The sequence below is a fragment of the Antennarius striatus genome, chromosome 9 (assembly GCF_040054535.1).
Source record: "Antennarius striatus isolate MH-2024 chromosome 9, ASM4005453v1, whole genome shotgun sequence".
Classification (NCBI taxonomy): Eukaryota; Metazoa; Chordata; class Actinopteri; order Lophiiformes; family Antennariidae; genus Antennarius; species Antennarius striatus.
In genome coordinates, this window is record NC_090784.1 from 1,882,957 (window position 1) to 1,908,910 (window position 25,954).

The following is a 25,954-nucleotide window of genomic DNA, read 5'->3' on the forward strand; positions in this document are numbered from 1 at the left end:
ACACATTTGTGATAATGAAGACAAATTACAGTATTTTCTGCATTATAAAGTAAATTATCAGCCTGACATTAAAAACTGGTAAAAAATTGTTTAGGACACACAGCAGCAAATAGCTGCACCTCACCTCCGACTGGACTACCGATCAATCGAAACAATATTTAATTAATAAATGAAGACGAACGTCAGAGCTTTAATATCTGCTTTGAACTTCAGATCAGGAAATAATCCGCCTTGTTCACACTGAGTCCACTGTAATGAATTTGACCAGTTTTTAATGTCAGGTTTTTTAATATGGTGCATTTTGCCAGACAGAGTGGCAAATACGCCACTTTGTCTGGCTCATGGAACTGACTTTTACATCTGTGCCTCACCTCCGTGAACCTCACCACACATAGATAGATAGATAGATAGATACTTTATTAATCCCGGAGGAAATTGCATCATCATCATCAAATTACATCACTGAGAGCTACAGAAATAAAATCTAATTTGACTATGTTTTTAGATAATTTTGTACTGCAGTATTTTGTAGTACTTTTATCAGTAAATCTCAGCAGCTAGGGAAAAAACCCAAGCGTGTTGACTTCTTTCCAGAAGGCAAAGTGATCAGGATTCCTTGATGAGGCTCAGAATGGCCTCATTGTCGAGACTATAGCCGTTCAGTTGATTGAAGGTGCTCACAGTCACGAATGCTCTATCTAGTGGACGGATAGCGCAACTACAGCCTCTAGTTTTTTAAATCTATTTCAAATTTTTTAATTATATGCGCCGAATAATCTGGTGCGCCTTATGAAATAAATTAAAAAATAAACAATTCACTAAAGGTGCGCCTTATAGTGCAGAAAATACTGTACTGTAATTTGCTTACATTTTTTAGATTTTATTTATGCCCTCTCTCTGTATGTTTAATTGTTTCTATTCTAATAGTTCAGATTTTCTGTTTGATCTAATTTCCAGATGGGTGACCGTGTGGGTCCTGTAGGAACAGGGGAGACCAGCCCTTCTCCATCATCATCAGGGGGAACTGGGAGGCTGTCTCCTGTCAGCTGGAGCATGGCCCTCGATCGACAGGAGGCGCTAGTGAGCACTGATGTGTGACTGTTTAAAGGGCTCCAGCATAAGGACCCTCGCTTCCAGAAGCACAGCTGCTTCAGAAATACCCTTTAAAAGTAGCACAGTGGCCTGTGTATCTGTGGAGCAGGGGATCCCATGTGATCATTAAGGCATAAAACATTGCAGCAGAATTTGAAACTACAGTAGTACCTTGAGATAAGAGTTTAATCTGTTCCGTCAGAGCTCAAAAGTCAGATATCTCCCCATTTAAAATAAAATTCATGTTTCATCCAAAAATATTTAAAAAAAGCCCCAAACCTCCTAAATTAAGATTTTTTTTGATAAAGCTACAGACATGGAGACTTTATCTGTGTGTAATTAGTTACATACAAGTTACGTAAACAATGGTAAAGCATAAATCCTCTTAATTTCCTTTCGGAGCTTACTAAATACTAAATTAAAATTAAAAATCTTAATTGAAGAACACACAAGCTTAAATCCACGAATGAGAAGGAGATCGCGTCTCAGCTGATGCATCCATCTGCCAGTATGTGGTGGTGTCCTGAAGCATGACTTGTATCTTGGAGTTTGCTTGGATAGAGCGACAGCTCGTATGTTGAGCAGCTCGTATCTTGAGGTACGATTGTATTTTATTTTCATCTAGTTTTAAAAGCAGCCAGACAAATTATTCGGAGCTCATAAAGAACAAGCAGTGGCCATTACAAAGGAGAGCAAGAGTTTTGCATCTGTGTGTAACTACAGCAGCGTGTTGGTGCCACATCAAATGTATAGACCACCTCAGAAGTTTTTTGATTTATTACACCTACTGTTGAAAAGTGATTAACACTTTGTCAGAAAGAAACAGTTTCCCAGCTTTGGACCACATGAACAAAGTGTTATCCAATCAAATAATGTGCGTCATCATAGTGAGCCATAATGATGTTTTAATGGTGTTTTTGTTCAAGCCTTTTACTTTGCCACCTATGTGATTAAAGTAGAACTAATTAACTGTTTCATGTGTTGTTTCACAGTGAGATCGCAGGAAGAGTGTAAAAGCAAGGTTTTAAGATTCCTGATTTGATTTCCAGGACGCCATGGAGAGTTCTTGTCCCGCTGCTGAACGGCTGCTGGACTCGCTCTACTTGAGGAACGGGGCTGGAATCAGGAGACCTCAGAACCTGAGTGTCTCCCACCTTCAAGGCACCCAGGGGAGCTTCCACCTCTCCCAGGTAGAACTCAGACCGCTGAATATCAGGTTGTGTGGTGAATTTTACTATGAATTTAAAAAAAAAAAAAAAAATCAACCCTCCCTCAGTTCCTGGCCCCACAAAGTGAAGGCAAGAAGGATGACAGTAACGATGAGGACCAGTGTGGTGGTTATGATGATGAAGTAGATGAGCCCGATGGAGCAAGACCTTCCTTTGGAATAAGAGGTGGACCCTGTGGTAATGTGACTGGTGCAGAGGCTTTGGGCAGCGCCGGTGAGGATGATGAAAATTTCCTCTCTACCTCTCTGGAGCCAAAGTATTTCTCCCAGAGCTTCCTCCAGCCACCGCCAGACTCAGATGATGGCTGGAACCACTGCCCAGATAACCCGGAGCTGGAGTTCCAACAAGGTTAGCTTCATGTTTGATGTTCCGATCAGATATAATAGTAGGTTGTACTGATACTGCTGGGCTTGCGCTAGCCGATCGCCACTACGCCATAGGCGAAGTAAATTCCAGAGTGGCTACAAGGTTTTTAGCCCATTGTAGCCACAGTGGCGTTCTTATTTTTAGGAAAAAAAGGCTAAAACTTACAACCAGGGGTCACCAAATGGTGGACCGCGGCCCGTGATGGTTCTGTTCGGACCCGTGACCACTCCGTGATAAATTCACAAGGGTAGATTTTCTTGGCGCATTTTTACTGACGGTCGCGGGTACAGACGGTTCCTCCACAAAGATAAGGAGCTCTTTGCTGAGTGTAACACCACTATGAAACGCACACAAGAGGAGAGGACATGGGTCTACTTTCATTTATGGTGAGGTAAAAGATCGGAAAAAAAATGAGAATGAAGTGTTTTATAGTAGATTTTGTGTTTAAATCCTAATTGAACAACAAATGGTGAATGCTGAGAGGGGGGAGGAGTGGTGACAGACCGATCAGAAGGTCAATGAAAGATATTATCAATACTTTTTTGTAGTCTTAGACTTTTGATCTCTATGACCGGCAGGAATAACTAGCGATGCATGTAAATGTGTATTCACCTCGCTTGCTATCTTATATGCCTTTTTAAATTGAATACCCCCCCCCCCACACACACACAAAATCATACTATCGAATATTGAGAAAAAAAATAATTAGGACTGAACAGAAGATTTTGCCTTCAGAATGCAGGAAACGACCCCATTTTCTAAAAAATTTCCCGGGGAGAGGCCCCCCTACAACCTCACCCCCCCCCCCCCGTGACGAGCTGCGCCGCTGTCTTTGACACAGAATGTGGCTTTTTGTGGCTTACTCAATTCTTTTACATGGAGCCACAGTGGCTTCGTCATACTAGCTCCTGGTGCAAGCCCAGCGTCCTGTATACATACGGGTCCATGGTGTGTTACACTTCATTAAAGGTGTTTCTGCAGGTGCAGATGCTGATCCTGGTGTAGTGTACCAAAATGAAAAAGGGCAGTGGGTCACAGATTTGGCCTACTACTCCTCTTTTGAGAAAGAGCTGGATGGGAAGACGACCGAGAACGACAGACAGTTTCAGACCGAAGACTTTGTTCCTTTTAGTACGTACCAAGTTCACAGCTCTGTTGTAAAGTACTATGAGTTCGTACTGTTGTGTTTTGGTTTGCACAGAGTAGCTCAAAGAAGTACACGTTTTGATTTGTCTTTCTTTTCAGGTGATGCTTTGGAAAAAATAGCCCAGGATCAAGAGGAGTTTGAGAAGCAGCACCAGTTCATGCAGGTACAAACAGACCCTTCTGTGCAGACAACTCATGATCTTGGCTGATCTTAGCGGTCCGTGGGTCAGTCGGTACCGGGTCACACAGAAAGAATCCAGAACTTCCTTTACTTAGCTTTATTTCTGATCTGCATCTGAACAATGTTTTGTTTTAAATGACCGGATTCTCTCCTCCATGTCTCTCTGAGTCACTGTTGATGCTGATCAAGAAGCTTTCCTCAGTCACATGACTACCTTCTTAGAGGTGCTGCTCCGCCCGCTAACATAGAATACAGTACTGCTAAATTCAAACTCTCAAACTAGCAAAACGAACAACAAAAAAACATCTTGGGAAAGTTTCTTTAACGGAGTGAAAGAGTCAAGCAAGGAGACGGAAGGAGAAACTATAACTACAAAGAAAAAGAACACCAGTTTTTTATGCTGGTCATATCTTATTTTGTTGTGTTTATCCTCCACACCTTAAAGGCCGGGTCGTGAAAATATTGTCTGATGTTAAACCGGTCTGTAGCAAAAAATGTTGGGGTCCACTGGCCAGGCACGATAGAAAATTTGGGAGAATACCCAACAAGTATCCTGCACTGTTAATCTGGTACCACACTATACACAATCTGTAATGACTGGATTATAATTCAATTTTTTGGAGTGTTTCACCACCATGTTCTAGTAACGACACTGACAGACGGTGGAATTCACAGGATCACATTTTAAACGTGGTCTTTTAAGGTTAGCTTTGCTTTTCACACAGGAGGAGAAGATTGAACCAGCCAGCGGTAACACCACCTTCAGCATGGACTCATCCTGGAAGATCCCCGCCAGCAGCCACATCCTGATGAGGGCTTCCCAGGTCTCCTCAGAATTTCAGCAGGGAAACCAAAATTACCTGCGACTGTCCTTGGGTCAGTTTTTTGGACAACGCTCCGAAGCCCTTGGCAGTCTGGGCAGCGCCGACGATGTGGATGTGATTAAACGGGTCAGTAAAAGAGCCAATACTATTGAAATGAAAGGAAAGGTGTACAAAACTGTGGTGAGACCAGCGATGTTGTTTGGTCTAGAGACAGTGTCACTGAGGAAAAGACAGGAGACAGAGCTGGAGGTAGCAGAGATGAAGATGCTGAGGTTCTCTCTGGGAGTGACCAGGATGGATAGGATCAGGAATGAGTACATCAGAGGGACAGCACATGTTAGAGGTTCTGGAGATAAAGTCAGAGAGGCCAGACTGAGATGGTTTGGACATGTCCAGAGAAGGATAGTGAATATATTGGTAGAAGGATGCTGAGTTTTGAACTGCCAGGCAGGAGGCCTAGAGGAAGACCAAAGAGGAGGTTTATGGATGTAGTGAAAGAGGACATGAAGGTAGTTGGTGTGAGAGAAGAGGATGCAGAAGACAGGGTTAGATGGAGGCAATTGATTCGCTGTGGCGACCCCTGAAGGGAAAAGCCCAAAGAAAAGAAGACTATTACAGAACCAGAACCATCAACATGTGGATGGAGTTCAGGTTTCCTGTGTCATTAGGAAGAAGTGCTTCTGAAAACAGCTGCCATTTCAGCCAGATCTCATAGAGTCTTATTTACAAACTCATATGTTCCGAACATTTAGGCTTATTGACAAAATAACGAACCACTCAAGCAACCGAAGATAGATGGACTTCAATCTAAAACACTAAACTAAATGAAGAGAAGGGTTTACAGAAGCATTAACACCCGTTGATGTTGTGGTTGAATGTGGACGTTCAGTCAGGAGCTGGTTTGACCGACAGCTGCTTGTTTTATCAGATTTTAAGAATTTGGTGCTCGAGCCATGTTTCAATGCCTGGTTTGCAGTTGCCTTTGTTTTCTTTATATTTTGCAGTCTGTACAAAGGTGGCAGTGTACAGTCAATCAAGATGTTTTTGATTTTTGCTTCGATTTATTGGTTATTCATTTTATTACCTGTATTTCATAACTGCAGCATTTCCTCTGCTGTGACATGTGAATGCCCTTTAAACTACTTAAAACCAGTTGACACTCATTAACACACAGATTACAGTAAACACTTTGGACTCGATTATACAAAACACATCAAACAATCCAAATTCTTGAACATATTACTTTCTTTGCATTGACAATATTTATCTTGTTGCTAACCCAAAGTCTAGTTCTTGGAAGACTTGTGTATATTCTATGAAGCGTCCAGGAGCTGAAGAGCATCTTGATGAGAAATGACCCAATCTGGATCTGTTGTGTTTCTCCAGCCGTCTTTTGGCTACATCATTACCTCACCGGAGAAGAGGGAACCATTTGCCTTAATTCATCCTTCCGAGCTATTAGCAAAAGACGTCTCTCCTCAGAATAACACCACGGACCTCAGTGAAGCAGACCAAACTCTCAACCCAGGTGTGTTCGCAGTATTTCTGAGGCTGGAGAAGCTTTTTCTTTGCTCAGCCCATTTGTTTGTTTTGCTGATTCTAAAAGGATTTACACTTCTCTCCTTGCAGAGGACTTGGACAAAACTCTTGAGGAGCCTGGTGAAAGGATGCCACCAAAGGGTGACGCCAGTCCAGAACCATCTGAACAGAAGGTACAGGGATCTGTTTTTTTCCGGGCTTACCTGCACAGCTGTGTGACTTTCTATTGTTAAATCACCTCTCGTCTCAGGACCCTGCTGTTGGAGTCACATCCTCCGACCAACGTGAAGGCTGTAAAGCTGTGTCAAGCCTGGGTGATGAAAGCGTCGCATCCCCAGACACTAACAGCAGCCACCTGATGTTGAGTATCAGCACCATTGCTTCAGCCATTGCTGATGCCTCCGTCAGCACTGACCCTTCACAGCTGGCAGCCATGATCATGGAGTTAACCAAGAGGAGTAGGCCGAGGACCACGGGACCCGGTGTACCTGCGGTTAATGGCACAGAAGAATCACCCTCAGCTAATCATGTAAGGCCCGTTTCTGTTCACATACTGCTCTCAACACTCAACATGAGGTATTCTGTTTAGCACAAGAATGAAAAAACTTTTTTATTCTCTGAAGTTGAGCATGAACGAAATGCTTACAAAAATGAATCCAAAATGTCCTCGATATGCCATCTTGTCTGGGTGACATAATTTGGAGCCTGTGTCTGAAATGTGGTGATGGAGTGTTGGGGCTGGACATACTGTATGCCCAGTTTTGGCTTGACTTTTTTGGGGAGCTGTCATACTGCCTTTTACAATCAGATGAGCCAGTTTGTTCCTTCTTCCTCTCAAGAAAAATACTCTGGAGCTGCATAAAGTAACAGCTGTATAAATGTTTATACATTTTAAATCTTTTTGTTATTTAATGTTATAGTCGTGCACTTCGCACGAGCAGATTTACCTTGAACTTAATCAAACATTGACCTACATAGGACAATTTTTTAGTCCTTCCCATATTTGTGTAAAATTAAAACAAAAAATTGACTTCAGTACAAAGATAATGTAATCAGTTTAGCAGCTTTAAAATGTAAACATAAAATTAGGAATGTTTGTGACAAGTCCATTTCAGTATGCGCTCAGTATGAAAAAAAAGTAGCTTACGGTCTGAACTATTTTTTTTTCCTAAAAACTAATACCCCCCCTAAATGCTAGTGTTCTCAGCTGTCTGACGAGACGTCTGTTTCTGAAGCTCACTCCAGATGATCTCTGTGTCGTGATGATATGATTTTGATCGTCAAGCAGAACTGCAGGCTCTCATTTGTGAGGCAGGAGTGACACTTGGATTCTTGAAAAAGCTTGCTTACCATAAGTATGTTGAGCCAAAGATGGACGGGACTCCAAACGCATGCTCTGATATTTATCAGTCTTGCATGTATTCTCTGCTTAGTCGCATTCGACATTGTTTTTTTTAAAAAGGGGGGGGGTGGGTTTATTCATGGTTGCACACTTAATGAGCCGCCTGCAGGTAAAGGAGAGGACTCTGGATGTAGATGTGACACATTTTGACGAATTACAAACGTTTTTAAAATGTGAAAGCATCACCTTGAACTCAAAACATTTGAGTTTGCAACCATCAGTCAATTTTTGCTCATTTTGTTGCACAAGTGATGCTTGTCAATTTGTCACATCCACATCTATGGTCCTCGCCTTTACCTGCAAGTGGTGTTGTCCCAGCACTTTTCTGATAACTTTTTTCAATTTTAAAATATCCCTTTTTATAAAGCCCACCTTCTGTAGCAGTTCACAAAGAAAGTTGCTGTTTTGTTGAGTAAAAAAGTCTTTGAATTATAATCAGAATAGCACTGACAATATATATAATAACATGTCTCCCTTTACGCAGATCCTTCCAGAGCCATACCAGAGTGCCTTGTTGGATTCTCTTCAGAGAAATACGTCTGTTGGAGAACTGAGCACCTTAGACATGGAGAAATACTTGAAAAAGTCTGATGTATCGGTTATTAGTGATGCATCTGTTGCACAAACAACCCTTGACCTCACTCCTTGGCCTGACAACCAAAGCTTCTCTCAGAGAAATCATCACACAGGCAATCCTGAGGGTCAGGGGTCAACTCATCAAGTGGATAATGGGACTCCAAAGAAGCGAGCTGAGGAGAAAAACCTAAATGAGGAGTTGCTAAGTGGGTCTAAGTCATCCGCAACGTTCCTTTCAAATGAATCTTCTCCAGGTCATAAGAGGGACTCACAAAGAAGCTCAGTTTCACGCCCACCTGTCTTCACCAGCTGTACAGGTTCAGAGCACACATCCTCTTTAAAGCCTCCTGCAGAGAAGGAGAGAGCAAAGTGTGATAACTCTGCTTGTATAGCCGCTACGAGTGGATCCTCGGGCGTGTCCTGCACAGAGACTGAAGTCAAACTAAGAGCGCTGAGCCGACAAGCGTCCAAGACGATGAGGTCTTCCTCGGAACCGTCAGACAGGGATAAGAACTCTGCTGCTTCACCTCATTTGCCAAGAACCCCCTCAGGCCAGAACTCCACAGGAGAACCAGCCTTGCGTTGCTGTAAAGTCTCCTCTTGTCCACCACAGGGTGTGAGGAGCACAGGCCAGCTGCAGCAGGACCAATCAAGCGTTTCTCCAGAGAAGAAAGCATCGCTCACAAACGCTGTGACTGAGCACGTTGCCTCCGTCCAGGCTCCCCCAGACCCGACGTCTGGTGAGTGACAACAAGGAAACTATCCTTTCTGATGCTGATCAGGGCGCCGTGCAGCAGCCAGTCGCGTTTAGATGAACGTAGACGTCAGGAGCCACCAGAGTGGACCGTTCTGGTGAACATGAGATGCATCACAGAACTTGTGGCGTAACCATAACTTTGTTTTCCAGACATGCTGAAGGGTCTTCCTGAGGTCACGCAGTGCAGCTTCAGACCGTCCACTTCTCCTCTTACGCACTCCTCACCGAGTCAGACCTCCATTCCTCACGCTGATGGGTATTGTTACACACAGGCTATCGATCAGCGGAAATTATTAGTAAATACAATTATTAGGCCTTTAATGCAGATACCCCAAATTAATAAAGTGATTACCTGGTGATTAAGATCCTGTGTCATTAATAAAATATAAAATTTAATGTTGACTCTTTTGTACTAGTCATAAGGGAGGGGTGTGTCAACATCTTCACAACCAACTACATTTTCTGTCTCTGTCCACGCTCAGAGTAAGCCGGGTTTAAACCCCAACGTGGAAGGAATAACCAGGTTAATTTAAGCCTAACATAAATACGGGTTTAAAAAAAGCTTAAACTTTAATGTTCTTTTAATGCTCTATCTACATACTAATCACATTGAGTGGATCAATTTCAGTGGATTTCCGATGGAGATTTTCCTTGACGATTAGTGAGTTGATGTCATTATCAGCTGAAAACCGGCTCAGCCCTAAGGTGTGTTTGTTTTCAGGTGTCATTCATTTTTTCTTTTGTCCTCTTTTTTGGACTTAGCGTGGCATCCCCTGTTTCGTCCTGTGGATGTCCAGCAGACAGGCGTCCAGGTCATGACCTCTCTCCTCCGTCTAACTGCTCCAGTCCCAGTATCAGCAGACTCACTTACATCTCCATGAACGATGCCACCGTCGTTCCTACACCAGAGAGGAAAAAGGTACGGCGAGACAAAGTAGGATCAGGCACCGGTGGGATGTAATCCCACCGCTCCTTCCATTTCCTTTAGTAGTTTCAAATTTCAGCAGCTCTGCTAAAAAATGTGTTTTTAGTTATTTTTTTTAACATTTTTTAAAACCTGTCAAGCTGCTCTGAGTAGGTTGATCTGTTCTAGTTTGACACAATCCTCCCAATGCTAATGTTACACGGTCGAATAAATGTTGGAATTATGCTTTTATTTTGAAACATGAATGTTTTGAAAAGATGAACTTGAATTGATGTATTTGTGGTTTTGAAGTGTCTGCAATTCTTTCTTGACAGAACAATACTTCCATGGCACTGAGCACCACCATTATCAGATTCAGTCCAACTCCACCTGTGGAACCAGATGTCGGTTCTAACGTCAGTGTTCTTGATCTGCCCAAAAACATGGAGCGGGTTCATCCACAGCACTCTAAAAGTCTGGACCCAATTCCAGTGCAGCAGTGTAAAAGCCCTGAGCCGTCCCACCGTGGTTCTGCTCTGGGTTGTTCACGTAGCCAGAGCGAATGCAACTTCCATCACCCCGGAGACAGGAGCGAGGATCTGTCGTCACGGTGCAGGAACCGCCAGCCCCTCCCCGAGCCCGGCGCCAGACAGCTCCTCAAAGCCGACTCGGGCTACAGCAGCAACATCAACATTCAGCACACAGGCGGCGCCTGTGCTCCTCAGAGCTCTCAGCAGTGGGGGGCTGCTGGAGCAGTGTCCTCATCTGTGCATGTTGGTGGCCTTGGCATGCCCCCACCGTTCTCATCAGAGGGATTTCACTACGTGCCCTTCCCCAGCTTTACATCCCAACGTGCCGGATTGATGGACCTTCCCCACCAAGGAGATATTCAGCCCGTCCTCACCAGACGACCCCACTTTGACCCCCAGCTGGCCCAGCAGTATCTGGGATCTGAAGCTGCGTCACACCCCAGTGGTTATCATGTAGGAGCGACAGGAAGTGGTCTCTTCGGTGTTTCCTCCACAGGCACGACTTTTGTCATCACTTTCATATTTGAAAGTGTTTTCTTGACCAGCACACAATACCAAGAAGAACAACTGTTTGAATTCATTCGTTCCCTTTTTTTTTTTTCAAGGCATACACAACAACGACCTCACAGCGAGACTCATCCACCCCCCAGCAGTTCCTCTGGTCATTCCTGGGGCTGCTGCCCACTTTCAGAGACCCCATCAGAGCCAGCCGGACTTGGGAGTGATGGGAAAACCTTTCAGTCATTGTGGAGCAGAGCCGCTTGTGACAGGTGGGTTTGAGGAACTGAGAGGTGTTAGAAGGGGAAGCAAACCCCCCCCCCACACACACACACACTATCCTCTTTCCACTGTCATCCTCAGGCCAAGTGGTGGTGCCAGAGGAGCTGCGGTTCGCTCATGCCTGCTGTGTTGGCATCGCCTCACAGACCTCTCTCAGCCTGTTCAACCCCTCTGAGAGATGGCAGCAAGTGTCCATCAGTGTCACCGGCCTGGCCATCGACGGGGAGAAGGTGAGGAAAAAGACTTGTATCACATTGAAGTAAATTCTAAAATGTCACCTTGTGAAGAAGAGAAATATTGTGGAGCCAGTTGCCTTCAAAAGCAGATATCTTAGAGGGGCATTCATCGATGTCTCACCGATTTATTTGCCACCTGTTGTTCTGTTGTTGATTCTGATCCCAACAGGTGGAAAGCTCACCATATCAGTGGCTTATCGTGAAGAACAAGACAATCATCGGCCCCAAGACGACAGAAGAACAGAAGGTGTTGTTCATCCCACCACAGGCCGGCATCTACCAGTGTGTCCTCAGCGTTTGCTCTTGGCCGGCCTCCGCTGAGACCGAGGTCGCTGCCCGGGCCAATATCTTCTCTAAAAGGGTGGTGCTCGTCGCCATCGCAGAAAATCCTACACTAGAGGTGAGAACTTCCAGATCACACAGTAATATGCTACGTAAGAAATGAGTCAGGCATGATTTAAATGTCTCAAAGATCCATGTATCAATGTGCAATGCTAAAAAGGATCCAAAAATTTACTTTTATTTCCAGGTAGAAGATGGAAAATGTGGCGGTCTGGATTTTGGTGATCTTCCAGAAGGAAGTGCCAAATGTCTTCCTCTCAAACTGCTCAACAGGAGTCATGCCACTGTGCCCATCCGTCTGGTCATCAGTGCTGTGAGTCAACGTACTAGTTTTCTACTCATTCTTACACCACTGAGAGTTACAGATATTCAAATCCACAGCAGTGAACATGTCCAGTGGAAGTTCCATGTTTTCTCCATTAAACAGCTGTGTGTAATAAAACAAGGGGTGAGGTTGCACATGCTATGTGACCTTGGGTGTCCTAGACTCCTTAAGCTCATAAAGTCTGTATCTGATCTAAACTAAGAAAAGATCTTCATATTCTGCTCAATGTTTTGTCACAAAGCGTAAATAAAATACTGGCAGAAGATTAAAAATTATTTAAAGTGTAATGTAATCTGTCCCAAATCCAGCATTTCCAGTGAAGGACATGCATACTTTATATCACACTTCTGTCAGAGGAAGTGTCAAGAAAGACACACACATTCAAAGAGACAGAGGTTGACTTTGATCAGGTTAGTTTAGTCAGAGGAACCAAACTAGTGTTTTGGAGGTTGGTTAGAGTGAAATCAGTTATTTCAGTGCTCTTGGTCCATGTTTGTGTGCTGCATGTGCAGTCAATGTGACTGCTACATTATGAAGGAGTTGTATTGATCATTGGGCTCGTCTTGCAGATACAGCCCTACAGTAGTGTAATATGATTGAAGTTTATGCATTCATGTGTAACAGATTAGATTGCTCCTGTGACTCACTTTTACACCTTAAAGTTTTTGTGTTTTTCAGACCAATAAATTAAACAGGAAGCGGCCCCAGGGCAGTGAGCATGATGAATTGAATCTGAGTGGGCCTTGTTCTCTACCATTTGTCCAGAACGCCACAGCATGGCGGTGCTTTACTTTATCCAAGCAGCCTGGTACGATGACATCTGCAGCAGTGCAGCCAGCTGGACATGTGACCCCAGTGTCCCCCCCAGCGGTGATGAATCACGTGATGCACGCCAGCTACAACGAGGTTAGAGCGCTGACGTCATCGCGTCCTTCTCCTGCAGCCGCCTCAGTTTCATAATGACTTCATGATGTTTTCTTACTTTGATGAAATCCGGGGAAAGAGGTGGAACTTAGACATTTTGGCTAAAACGGTTTGACACAGTCTCACCTGTTGAACAGTGGAACTGGTGACTTATGTCAAATAAACTGTGCTTTTCAGAATCCACAGAGCTTCATGGTGTGGGTTCACTTCAAGGCCCCTCAGAAGTTCTCCGTTTCCTCAGGTAACACTGTAGCCCTGGACTGATGTACAGATGGTATCACGTATAATAGATGAACTGAATGAACTGAAGCTGGTGTCATCTGCAAAAGATAAGATGTTTATTTATTCCATATTTCACGGAGAGTCAGTTTTGGGTTTTGTTAAACAGGAGAGCTCGGTCCGGCGGATGAGTACGCTGCTCGGGTGGACATTGAGGTGGATTCTCCCGGTCCGAGTCATGTGATCAAGAGTATTCCCCTTAGAGCCAGGTGTGGAACCGCGAGGGTCCATGCTCCTAAAGACCTGCAGGTAGTTAAAAACACTCATACTGCAGCTCTGCACACGGTTACATGAATCGTGATTATAATAGTAGTGGTAACTTTAATTTTGATGTGCAGAGATTCTCAAGGACACTTCACACAGTAAGAGTTGTAATAACATAAAAGCACACGTTTCAAAGCCGCCGGTCTTTGTCAGCTATCCACTTGTGCACTTTCTGCGCTGCTTAAACACGAAGGTTAGTCAGTCATGTCCGTTTAAAGGGAGCCTCTGTGAGTGCAAATGAATGAAACGTTTTTCCTATACGTAGCTATAGATGAGGATTTACGGATGACAACTCCAGGAGAGCTTGTCATTTTCATCCAACTTTGAGTAATGAAACATTCATATCTAAAATAAAAATATTTCATATCAAAACACAATGAAAGTATTCTTCGTGCATCTTTCTTTGTCTTCCTGGTTCCTCTGTGAGGTCGGCTGTCATCAACTTTTTATGCTCCTTTTGTCTAGACTGTAAGTCTGTCTGCTCCGCTGGGTAAATCCAGTCAAGCTATGCTGCCATTAAAGAATGCAGGGAACATCGACGTGCAGCTGAAACTGAAGGTAATCCTGATCTTTACTTTTCTTATTAGATCTGGGGCTTTGCTAAGCCTCCCTGACATTTCAGGCTCAGACTGGCCCCCACTGAAGGCATCCACCTGTACTTTATGCTTGTTTCTGTTGTTTTCTCCATTCCAATGTTTTTCTTTGTTCATTCTTCTACTTTCTAACTTTGCTTCTTGTCACTCCTTTCCAGATTCTCTAAATGTCTGTCATGATTGTCTTTTTTTGTCCACGTCACGTCTTTTTGCCTCCCAACATTCACCCCACCACTCCTGTTTTTCACCACACGTTTACCCCCCTTCTTGTCACTTCTTTGCCTTTTCATCGTCTTATTTCTTTTGTTTTTCAGCACAGTGATGCTGATGATGGTTTTTCTGTGTCTCCTGATGAACTATACCTGAGAGTGGGAGAGGAGAAAAGCATCATGGTCTTATTTAAACCACAGGGCAGCAAGACATGTCAGCAAAGGTAAGAGAAGTTGTGTTTTTTTATGCTTTGATAGTCATTACTGTTGGTATTAGTCCAGTAAAAGTATCTATTCAGTGAATAGATATTGGACAGAGTGTTTTAACACAACTAGGTTGTTGCTCAGTGAACCATAGGCTCACATTAGTCTTGCTTAATGTTGTGTTTAACTTGTCAAATGTGTTGTTCAGTGGAAATCACAATCCTCTTGTGTGCTTGCTGTGATCCAGCCTCCTCACCATCCTGGTGCTGCCATCAGGTCCTCAGTATGAGGTAACCCTGAAAGGAGAGATTGTCCCAGAGGATTCTGGGAAACCTTCCATTCCCTCTGCTGCTCTCTGTGGTCATGGTGTGACCAGCGATGTTCCACCGATTCTCTCCAATAAACAGTTCGTAGCCTGGGGAGGGGTCACTCTAGGCCGAGCTATGTAAGCAGCTTTTCTGTTCTCATTGGTTTTCTTTTGGTTACAGAAAACATATTATTGCTATCAATTATTCATTGGAAAGTAATCAATACCAAAAGTCAAGACTCAGTGGTTTAGTGTATTCTATTAATATTATATAATGTTATTCATGAGAAGGGACAGAAGGTGTCTGCAGGGAGTGCTGTTCCTCAGAAGCCATTTCAACATAATGTAGAATCTATTTACTCTCACTGAGGGGGTGTGGGGGTGGTGTGGGGTGGGGGCGTGGGGGTATAGACGGCACACAAAAAACGAAACCCCTCGAGGATCATCCCGTTCTTGAAAAAGTTAAACTGCAAGCAAGCCTGGCTTTTCCTCACACGTTAGGATCTGTAGTGACCGCCTCTCGGTTTCAAAGCAGAGTTTGTGGAAAGGGTCTGACCTCATGTGACCTCTGTCAGCCAACAGAAGCTGGTTCTCAGGAACAATTCCACCAACACCACTCAGCAGCTCCGCCTTCTCATCCGAGGTCAAGACCAGGACTGTTTTCAGGTACCCACGTTTAAACCTGAAAACACACAATTGTCATTTAAATTTTGTTTTTTTAAGCGTTATTTTGTCGTTTTGTGTCTTGACTTCCTGCCTGGAATCTTTGTTTTTTTTTCTTTTTTTTGTGTGTGTTGACCAAAGTGGTTTTATGACATCAGGTGTTTCTGCACTGATACATGTCGCTCATACCAGGTAAGAAAGAGGGGGTGTCATTATGCCCCATTTAAAGGTCTTACACAGCTCCCTTTGGAGCCACAAAGGATCACATATCACACAAATGCACTGCACCCCCCCCACCACCTGAAACTGACTTAAATGTATAGAAATGAAATTGTTTTGTCATATAAAACAATGAAATACAACACGATATGCCACCTAAATAATGTCTGCTCCATTCAAAATGTTTACCAAAGCGTTTCTCCCTCAGCTCCAAAGCATGTTCAGCCCTGAGGAGCGTCTGACGCGACACGGGGAGCTTTCCATTCGGCCCGGAGAGGACGTGACCGTCCACCTGCTCTTTGCCCCCACCAGGGTCGCCTGCATGTTGGCCAAACTGGAGATCAAACAGTCTGGAGTCCGACCTTCACAGCCAGGCGTCAAGTTCACTGTGAGGATGTGACGCTTGTGGTCCTGCCTTTCTCTCTAATCATCTATCACGCAGTTCTCTTTTTTCATGCTCACTCTTTTTCAAGTGTCAGTTTCCGATGATTTATTTTTCTATCTCCATGCACAGTATGTAATTGGATTCTTGTATCTCCCTCTCTCAGATCCCGCTGTCTGGCTATGGTGGGACCAGCAACATAATCCTGGAGGACCAGAGGAAACAGGCTGACGGCTACATGGCAAAGATGGCTGACATTGCTGTTGGACACGTCAGCAAAGTTTGTCTGTGCGTGAGGAACACCGGGTCCAGAGCGGCCTTCATCAAAGCTGTGGCCTTCTCTGACTTACAGAGTCGTTCCGTCGTGGAGCCGTCTGTCATCAGCCTCGCTCCGTCACAGTTTGTCTTGAAAGAGAGGACACAAGAGGTACGAGGGAGGAAGACCCTCACACTGGGTCGGGAAGTGTAGCTGCTTCCAAACGATGTTTAGGACAACACACCACAACGCTTTACTGATCAATTTATATTGATACACATAGAAGAATTCAAAACATTTATCACAAATTGATTGATTGACTGATTATGTGTGTTTCAGGTGATTACTGTGCTCATGAAGTCAACCGAAAGAGAGGAGAACCTGTGTCGGTCTGCCGATGCGCTGCTAGCTACCCTCTGTCTGCTGTGTGGAGATGAAGTCTCCCGGCAACAGTGTAGGAGGTGAGGCCTCCTAACACACTCATTTTCTTAGTTAGTTTATTTTAGGTGCCAGAGTTAGAAGCTAAAAGTTGATATATTAAATGTCCCCTTTGGAAAAAGTTCAATGAAATCTCTAATGAGGTAAAAGTTCCCTTAAAAATACGGATATGGATCCCCTGAGCCAACCCGAAGGCGTCCACTCAGCAAACCACGCTTTAAGGATAAACCATTTGTTTATTGAGGGAACAGGACAGCTCTGCTGATGGGATGACATTCATTGTTTGTCTCTTTATTGAGTCATGTTTTCAATGTGTCATGAGTCCCATATTAGCAGCAGAGAGGATGAAGAGCTTCTGCCAGAAAAGAACAGTTAATGCAGCGCAGTGTTTTAATGGTGCCAGTGGAGAGATCCAGGAGCGGTTTGAAGCGTGGCTGTTGTCTTCAGGGCATTTCACTTCACTTCACAACTTTTTCCTTCTTTTGTAAACCTGATCAACCTGAATAATTTCTGGATTGAAGTGAAAAGAGATTTGATATTGCTTCAGCAGGAAAGTCTTCCTCTGTTCGGTACAAATGTCTTCACTATTCTTCTGTTTTCATACAAAGGTTTGTACACCTGAAAAACTGGTTTTACCATCTGCATACAGTCAGAAAAATATAGAACTGAGGCTGTTGACTTTTTTCTGATCAGTAATTCCTTTATTTCCATGATAAAATCCCCAAAGCATATTGTTCATGTCCACTTTTAAACACGAAGCAGTACGTGTGTGATGTTGCTGCCCCACAGGTGGTTTGTATCCTGGACAATTTCAAATAAAATTCATCATTTACATAGTGCTGATAGAGTTTATAGATCCAATTCCAGATGGTATTGCTTTGAAAGAAATCTGTTTTTGTTCCCCCTACAGTGTGTTTGTGTTGTTGTTTTTTTAGATTGCTTCAAAGCAAACCAGACGCGGCACGGAGGGCTCTGTCTGAGAACAGCCTGCTGAAAAACATTGATTTTAATGAGAAGTTTCTGGGAGAAGAAAACATTACAGAGAGTAAGACGTCATTATTATTTGTTCTCCTCTCAGAATTTGGTTCCAAATTGTCCTTTCATTTAACATTACTGAAAGCTAAAATCTGAACTGTTTCCCTCCGTAGCTGATTTGTTGGTGAATATTTGTACTCTAAAAAGTTTCTACATCTAACACTAGATGCTAAGAAGTAGCATCTAGGATGGAGATGGAGATAACAGTTACAACGGATGTAATGGAATAAAGGAACTGCAAATAATGGTCATAAATCTATGTGGCTCTGACTAATAACTGCTCCTCTCTTAGCTTACGACCTGCCTCATCGGCCAAATGAAGCTCACCTCTTCTATGGAAACATGAGTAAGATAGTGGTGTCGCTGATGGGGAGTACGAGGAGCTCCGACTGCGAGCAGAGCAGCCACAGCGAGCAGCCGCTGCCCTCCGTCAGACCCGGTCCAGGGACGGGACCGGACAGGTGGGATCAAACGTTCATTAGAAATGAGAGTCTGAGACAAAGACCCACACATTCAATAAGTATGAGCCAAAAGAAGAAATGCAGTGTGTGTAGTACTGTACGTACGACATTCAGCTTTAACGCTTTGCCTGCCAGCAATTTTGTACCAATTGAGCTCCTTCGGTGGACTTTCTCCGATGCTCCGAACCTTTTTATCGTTTTCTTTCTTTCTGTTCTTGACTGATGTCAGGATGCTTCGCTCAGAGCGGCACCGTGTTCCGTCAGGGCTGAACTCTGACATGCACAAACGTTTTTGAATCGTGAGCTTCCACAACCTCTCCGTCGTCCTCTGGTTCTCCATCCTCTGTTCTTTTAAGTGGATCAGTCGTCATGACGCCAAATTCTTTGTTGGGAAGCCTGATTTTCACTGACAAGCTGCTCCAGACCGTCCCCCTGGGACGTCTTTGGAAACCAGTGTGTTCAATGAATTACACTGGGATTTCCTGACGGGTTCATAATTTGTTGTCGATTTAAGACCAGTGTTTCATTCAATTGAATGTTGTTCTTCCCAGAGCTTTGCCAAATGGAAACGTGTCTCTGGACGTGCTGCCAGTGAAAGGTCCTCAAGGTCCAGCACTGAGTGTGACGGAGCCGCCCTTAAAGGTCAGCAGAAATCCTCCTTTATTATTCCTGTGGCATTGTGGGTAACAGGAACTGGATAACAAAGCAGTGCAATCAAACAAAGTGGTTTTTTATCTCCCTCAGGCTGCAGTGCCTCTGCACAGACATTCAGAATCATGGACGATCCATCCAGAGCAGCTTGTCCTCGCTGCTCCCACCATCAGTGAGTGGAATCTAGATTTCATGCTGTTGTGACCCACTGCAGAGGTTTGGTTGTTCTGGTGTTGCAGTCATCTCCAAACCAGAGATGATTCATTTTCTAATGGATTGGCTTCATGTTGGTTTCTTATGTTTTTGCTTTTAGACGGTGCAGCGAACACCAGTCAGGTTCAGATTCAGAACAACACATCCAGAGAGCTGAGCTTTGACTTGTCCTGGCCTGCTCACTGCCTCACCATCACCCCTCAGCACGGAGTCATCGAGCCGCAGTAAGAATGTTAATTTTATAAAACTTACATTGTAGAATGTTTTTGTTCTCTTTCTGTTTATATTCCTGATCATTCCCACCATAAAGGACGTGAGGAGGGAACGCAGGAATGTGTCCGTCACACATAGTGCTCTGTTCAGATCCTGACGTGGTTCTCAAATCGTGTCATCTTTTTTCATTTCTTTACAGCTCAACTACTGTGATGGATTTGAGATGTGTGTTTGCTGGGCATGACCCAATATTTTTTGGGACTTGGTGTACTCATCTTCTGCTCACTGACGCCTTCTGATATTTTGGGATTTCATGTTTAGTTTTGTCTTTAAAAATTAAAAATTTTCTTATATTGTCAATAAAATTTCACTTTAAACAGGGACATTTTCGATAACTTTCTGACTGACTGGGCAGAGTGTTTTATTTCATTTGTATCCCACACAGATCAGCCTTTTACAACTTGTGTAATAATTGCTTCGCTGAATGAACAATTTAATGTGTTCTTACTTAATGCTCACTTATTTCTTCACAAGGCGCCACCTACAGATTCTGATCAGCCCCAATCCTTCACTAGCAACCAAATCTGCCCTGCTGCCGTGGAGTGGACAGGTTTATGTCCTGTGTGATGATCAACAGAAGGTACGGTTATTCAGCCATTCAAACCTCCACAGGAATGCTGGGTAATGGGACTAAACAAGGTGTGCTACTGGTGCAGTTGATCAAGGTTCAGATTCGTCGCGACCTGGCTCTGGATGTGTCCGCGGCCCCAGCAGACACTTCTCTGGCCGTCCTCCCTCCCCAGGCTGCCACACCAGTGCTGCCTGTGGCCAGGCTCCCCACCAGCACTACCCTACCCCCAGAGACCCCACCAGGACCTCAAGCCCTGGTGGAGATCAGCAGCAGGACCGTCGTCTTCCCCACCACACTGTCAGGAGAAACTTCAGGTAGGGGGGCACTGACACGAGGACTAAAATCAGATGCAGCTTTACATGGGGGGGAAACCTGGACAGCCTGAAAGCTGTGATGTATTAGTCATCTGTGACAGACAGCAGGATCCACAACCAGAGCAGCAGAAAGCCAAGCAAATTAACTAGTCTCCAGGTTAACCTGAAAATAACCATTCCCAGTTCTCTCCTGTACTTTATCAATGAATGCACTTCAAATATTTTTTGGTTAACAAAAAAATCTATTTTACGAACTATTAAATTTTTTTTTTCAACATGATACAGAAAAAAAGTCGCCATCGTCAGCAGCTTCTTCCTCTTTGTGGGTCACAGGTTGTTAAGGGATTCTAATATATATTTTTATTCTGATTTATTGTACAGTAACATGACATTAAATGCTATAAATGGTTTACTAGTTATATTACAGTTCCAATATTTGTGAACGGTTGTAAAATTGTGTAAAAGGACGTAAACGTGATTTTTATTCCTCTAAATAAACGTATAATTGAGAACAACATAACTCAAAACGATGTAAGCAGAGTGAAACTTGTTCAGTTGTAATGGACGTTATTTCACACTTTCACTGCATTACATTATGTCTTCTCCTCTAAATCAGAGGCCCAGCTGGAGGTGAGGAATGGGGACATGGACGTGAGGTGGTACCTGTCATCGTTTGCTCCTCCATATGTCAAGGTGCTTTTTTCTCCCTCTTTACTCTGTCAACCCTTTCATTCATGTTTACTGCTTTTCTCTTCTGTTTCTTTATTTATGTCCCTCAAGGGATTGGTTGCTGTTGTTTGTTTTGTCCGCTGTTTAAATGTCAGTTATCTTATTGTGTAAGGGGATCCAGTTTTTTCTCTCTAGTGCCCCACTTTGGTAAGGACTTGGTTTTGCAAGCTAATCCTCCTGCAGATGATACTGTTGACCTTTCCATCTCCTCAGGGGGTTGACAACACTGGAGATGTTTACCGGGCCACTTACACTGCGTTCAGATGCTCCAAGGTCTTCTCGGGCACGCTGGGAGCTCAGGAGAAGACTCAGGTTAGCACTCGCAGCCAGTCTTTAAGTCCTGGACGTGGTGGTCTACTGGGGAATCATCTTGTGAATATTACACTGATGAAATAATTAAAAAAAATTATTACCTGTGTATTAATGTATTTTTAAGGTATGCAAGTGTAAGCCTTTTTAAAGAATAGTCACACTGTTCTGGAATTAAACCGTCCCTGCAGTGTTTGCTGCTAGAAAATGACGTTAGGGATGTGCTCGGGAGTGTGTTCTTGTTACAGTTAATAACATTACTCCCTTTTATTTTAACCACACATTATAAATACCTGTTGTTCCACTTTGACTTTGATGCGCCACAAGCTTAATTCACCATTACACTGTTTTGCTGATGTCAGGTCCAAGTGTTTGTGTCGCGCTCATAATGCACACTGTCCTCCAGCGATATTCACGACACTCAAGAAAACAGTCCTTGGACATTTATGGAAATGGATTCATTCAAAAATGTTAAATGCTGCGCAAAAAGGCTAAGGGTGATAAACAGTAAAAAAGTAGTGCATTTAAAATGGGTGTTAGCTCGTCCTAGAGAGGAGAGGTCAGCGGTGGGACCAGTCCGGTCCGCTCCTTCCTGGTGCAGGATGGGTAGAGTTCAGTGACCGTTCCCCTACCCGATGCCTGATTTACCTGGAGGCTGTGGTTCGGATGCTTCGGGATCTCTTTCCAGGTGTCACAGGTGCAAACGGAGGCTTGGAGGTGAATCTGCCACAGTGGAAGATAAATGGGACAGGTTTCTTTGCTTTTGATTCGAGTCCGGATGGATCTGATTGGTAGCCTGAGCAGTCTCTCAAAGCCAGTCGGTACACTTGGTGTCTGCCCAACACGGTAGGAGTCCGAGGTAGGATTGTTGCAGGCCTGAGGAGAGTTATGATGTTCTTTTACTAGCCCATCCCATAACCCCCGAGGGTCTTCGGGGCACCACAGACGACCCGTGGTTGTCATCATGGGGTGTATCTTGGCCAATTGAACCTGGTAGCGCCCATCCCTCTCCAGGTTGGATGCAGTTTAACGTCACAGCTAGGACGCTACACTATTTAAAATAATGAATTTGACTGGTAATGTTGGTGTTGTATTCCAGTTGTCCTGTTTGTTGTACTTCATTCTGTTCTACCTATCCCTGTTTGATGGAAGAAGCCAATTGTTTTTAAGCTGGGACAGTGGGAGTGGGAGCAGTGGGGTGTTGGGTTCAGTGGTTTGAAAGATCCAGATCAGTAGGAGGGGGCCCCCTTCAGCCAAAAATACAGCTTACAGCTCCAGAGAGGTCAGGGCACATTTATCCATTTAATGCAAAAATACCACCGGTGTTTAAAACTCAGCAGCGATCCCAAAGCCATCCTCTGAAGGTTCCGTACCTCACCTGTCAGAACCTCCTGAAGTGCCTCCTCATAGCTCCTGTTCTTCATGCTCTCCCAGGTGCCCATTACCTTCCTGCCCAGGGACAGGGGGGACTACGCCCAGTTCTGGGACCTGGAGTGCCACCCGCTCTCTGAGCCGCAGGAGAAAACCAGAATCCGTCTGCAACTCTGTGGCACTGTGAGAACCCCTTTTTCTTAGTGCTGTGGTACAGCCACCATACTGAGAGCAAATGTTCCTCTGTAGTAACAAGAGAAAAAAACCCGTTGCTCATCTCTTTCATGTTGGTGTGATTTTCATTTTTTTCCACTGAGAAAAGAGTTAATCAGCCTCTCTCTTGCATTTCATTCCATTCGTTTGAACTACAAAACAACCGTAACATCATCACTGTTATGCCCCCTACTTAAATTTTGATTATTTTCCTTGAGGATAGTGGTCTGCAGTGTTTTAAAAAAAACCTACTTCTTTATCAACTGATGTTTTAACTTCCATCCTTATCAGATTTCAATATAATCCTTCACTAATGAACTTATTTCACTCTGGAACTCGTGCGTAAGAATTTATTGTAATGAATTTAAAGCATTAGAGGGCATCATCAGTGTAGCAAATGGCACACAGTAGCACCTCAACAATGGATTTGTAGTGTTAGTGACAGAATTAATGAGTAAGAAAAGTACGTAGGATGGCGAGGACAGCCACCCTGCTGAGATGAGCCTTCCGGCTTTGAGTGTGTGCTGCTTTTAATGTGAAGTGTTTTGACAGACTCGCTTAAACTAAGAACATACACACAGCAAGTAGGATGTCAGATGGCTGGCTTCACATAAGTAGGTTAAGTGGTTGTGAGTGGTGCTTTTGTTCTTGCTTTGTTTCTGAAGCCCTGAGTGCAGCTAAACGCTAGTCAGGAGCTTCGGTCTGCACACATTGGATCTGTTTGGAAGCACGTCTAGAATGTGTCACGTGTGGCTTTCATCATGTATGTATGAGCGCCGTAAACAACACGGCTGTTGTAATGTTAGAATTTCATAATATATTGGGTGGAAAAAGTAATTTCCCAACGGGGATCAATAGAGGATTGATTATTATTATTTGTAACAGTTAATCTTGTGGTGTGTTCAAAGGAACAGTTCACCCAAAATGACAATGAAGTTGTTGTCGTTTTAAAATGTTCAAAAACTCCATAGTGTGTTATTAATACTTCTTCAGATGACCTTCCTGCTAGCCGCTGAGCTAAGCTCTGGCACGTCCAGCCTGAACTGAGGACTTAATCTTGAACACATTTATATTCACCTGCAAGAAAATAGGCCTATTAAACAATCTGTCATGTTGTGACAGTATCACAGTAAATTGACTGAATTGTGACCCCTTTACCCTGATTTGATCAGAATAGGTGTACGGATTAGTGTTGTAGATATATTTCTTTAAAAGTTTCTTTTACTAACCACCAGTTTTGAAGTAATATATCAGAAATACCAACCATCTGTCTGTGTGACTGAAGGGAGTGAAGGCTGGCCCAGTGGAGGGACCTCAGGAAGGTGACTGCTCCCTAGTGAAGACAGAGCCCACAGTCAAGACCAGGAAAAGACCTGATGCCTCATCAGGAAGAACCGGGTGAGGGCCGATCCTCTGAAACTCAACATTCATGTGATGGACCTCTACCATGATGCCTCAGCCACTGTAGGAGACGTGCTGTGGACAAGCTACGTTTGAGGTCCTTTATGGGCGACACCACCCATGACTGTGGCATCGTCTGTTCCTTTGACTTTCTGTCATCTCCGTACTTAGTTGACCATAAAAAAAATACCAGATGGATTCAAAAATGTTGATACAGTCGCCCCTCGAGATGTGAGTTTAATTCATTCTGGGATGGAATGTGTAATTCAAACAACATTTTCCCATTTAAAATAACTAAAATCGTTTTAATCTGTTCCAGCCTTGGAAAAAAGCCCCCAACCCCCTAAAATTAGGGCAAAACACAAAACCAATTTTTAATCAACCAATTGATAATGCAGACTTTACCTGTGTATATTAGTTATACAGTGATACCTCTACTTACAAATGTTTGTACTTACAAAATTTTCTACTTATGAAATGTCTCACCAGGAAACTATTACCTCTACTTACGAAAGAAATTTCAACTTACGTAATGTAAAAACACAGTATCGGCTGATACTCGAATCTCCCACAGGTTCCTGAACGCAACATTCTGATAGCTGCTCTGCCATTGGCTATTACCTATTACGTATCTTCCTGTCATCCCATTGGCTAAGAGGGATGCCACTCCACCTCTGTGTGGAGCTAGATCGGTGTTTATGGAGTGTGTTCGGCATTCGACCCATGAGGTGTTCTGATAGTTTTACGTAAATATATTAACTTTTAGAGTATTCACTATGGACCCCAAGAAAGTGACGGAGAAAAGAGGAAAAGAAAAGACGAAGAAAAGAGTTTTTTTGTCCGTACAAACAAAGCAAGAGATGATAGAAAAGCCTGAAAAAGGGATGCGTTTGGTTGATCTCACCAAAGAATATGGCCGTAATGCATCTACAATCACCACGTTATTAAAACAAAAGGAAGTTTAAGGAGTTTAAGGCGTTGCGTGGGTGGTTGGAGAAGTTCAGAAGGAGGACTGGAATTCACTCTGTTGTTCATGGGGGGGCAAGAGGGCATGAACCAAAGAGGGCAAAAAACAATGAGGGCAGCAGTTAAAAGGTAAATGACCATCATTTTTATTCTTTACTCCATTGTTTTTTACGTTATGCACAACTCTCATTTATTATGTAATAATCTAATTGTAACATGTATTTGTTACATGTTCTGATGCATTTTTATGCTTTATAAAACATGTCTGAATTTTGGGGGGCTTGGAACAGATTAGGGATTCTCCGATTTCTGCTCATATGTTGAATAAACATATGAACAGAGTTAAAGCTCGTATCTCAACTCGTATGTCGAGCAGCTTGTATCTCGAGGTACTACTGTAATCATAAATTGTAGAACAATAATAGCAGAATATGTTCAGTTACATGAGAGGAACACTTTATGGCTCAATACAGCAGGACA

At 43.6% G+C, this 25,954-nt stretch overlaps 1 protein-coding gene across 1 annotated transcript in view; it reads left to right on the plus strand.

Annotated features, from left to right (window-relative positions):
- Window positions 1-25,954, plus strand: part of cep192 (centrosomal protein 192) — a 32,625-nt gene that overhangs the window by 2,346 nt on the left and 4,325 nt on the right. The window contains exons 5-42 of the mRNA XM_068323543.1: window positions 983-1,080; window positions 2,142-2,282; window positions 2,369-2,669; window positions 3,669-3,818; window positions 3,933-3,997; window positions 4,740-4,964; window positions 6,225-6,366; window positions 6,468-6,550; window positions 6,628-6,906; window positions 8,969-9,095; window positions 9,263-9,368; window positions 9,959-10,031; window positions 10,352-11,042; window positions 11,152-11,316; window positions 11,408-11,556; window positions 11,732-11,962; window positions 12,092-12,217; window positions 12,995-13,135; window positions 13,331-13,394; window positions 13,542-13,681; window positions 14,162-14,254; window positions 14,604-14,722; window positions 14,950-15,147; window positions 15,585-15,675; window positions 16,100-16,279; window positions 16,440-16,700; window positions 16,869-16,990; window positions 17,903-18,012; window positions 18,295-18,463; window positions 19,015-19,105; window positions 19,208-19,286; window positions 19,428-19,551; window positions 20,075-20,180; window positions 20,257-20,485; window positions 21,102-21,178; window positions 21,428-21,526; window positions 22,958-23,077; window positions 24,393-24,505. Of these exons, the coding sequence (XP_068179644.1) occupies window positions 983-1,080; window positions 2,142-2,282; window positions 2,369-2,669; window positions 3,669-3,818; window positions 3,933-3,997; window positions 4,740-4,964; window positions 6,225-6,366; window positions 6,468-6,550; window positions 6,628-6,906; window positions 8,969-9,095; window positions 9,263-9,368; window positions 9,959-10,031; window positions 10,352-11,042; window positions 11,152-11,316; window positions 11,408-11,556; window positions 11,732-11,962; window positions 12,092-12,217; window positions 12,995-13,135; window positions 13,331-13,394; window positions 13,542-13,681; window positions 14,162-14,254; window positions 14,604-14,722; window positions 14,950-15,147; window positions 15,585-15,675; window positions 16,100-16,279; window positions 16,440-16,700; window positions 16,869-16,990; window positions 17,903-18,012; window positions 18,295-18,463; window positions 19,015-19,105; window positions 19,208-19,286; window positions 19,428-19,551; window positions 20,075-20,180; window positions 20,257-20,485; window positions 21,102-21,178; window positions 21,428-21,526; window positions 22,958-23,077; window positions 24,393-24,505 (5,878 nt within the window). The remainder of the gene's footprint in view (window positions 1-982; window positions 1,081-2,141; window positions 2,283-2,368; window positions 2,670-3,668; window positions 3,819-3,932; window positions 3,998-4,739; window positions 4,965-6,224; window positions 6,367-6,467; window positions 6,551-6,627; window positions 6,907-8,968; window positions 9,096-9,262; window positions 9,369-9,958; window positions 10,032-10,351; window positions 11,043-11,151; window positions 11,317-11,407; window positions 11,557-11,731; window positions 11,963-12,091; window positions 12,218-12,994; window positions 13,136-13,330; window positions 13,395-13,541; window positions 13,682-14,161; window positions 14,255-14,603; window positions 14,723-14,949; window positions 15,148-15,584; window positions 15,676-16,099; window positions 16,280-16,439; window positions 16,701-16,868; window positions 16,991-17,902; window positions 18,013-18,294; window positions 18,464-19,014; window positions 19,106-19,207; window positions 19,287-19,427; window positions 19,552-20,074; window positions 20,181-20,256; window positions 20,486-21,101; window positions 21,179-21,427; window positions 21,527-22,957; window positions 23,078-24,392; window positions 24,506-25,954) is intronic.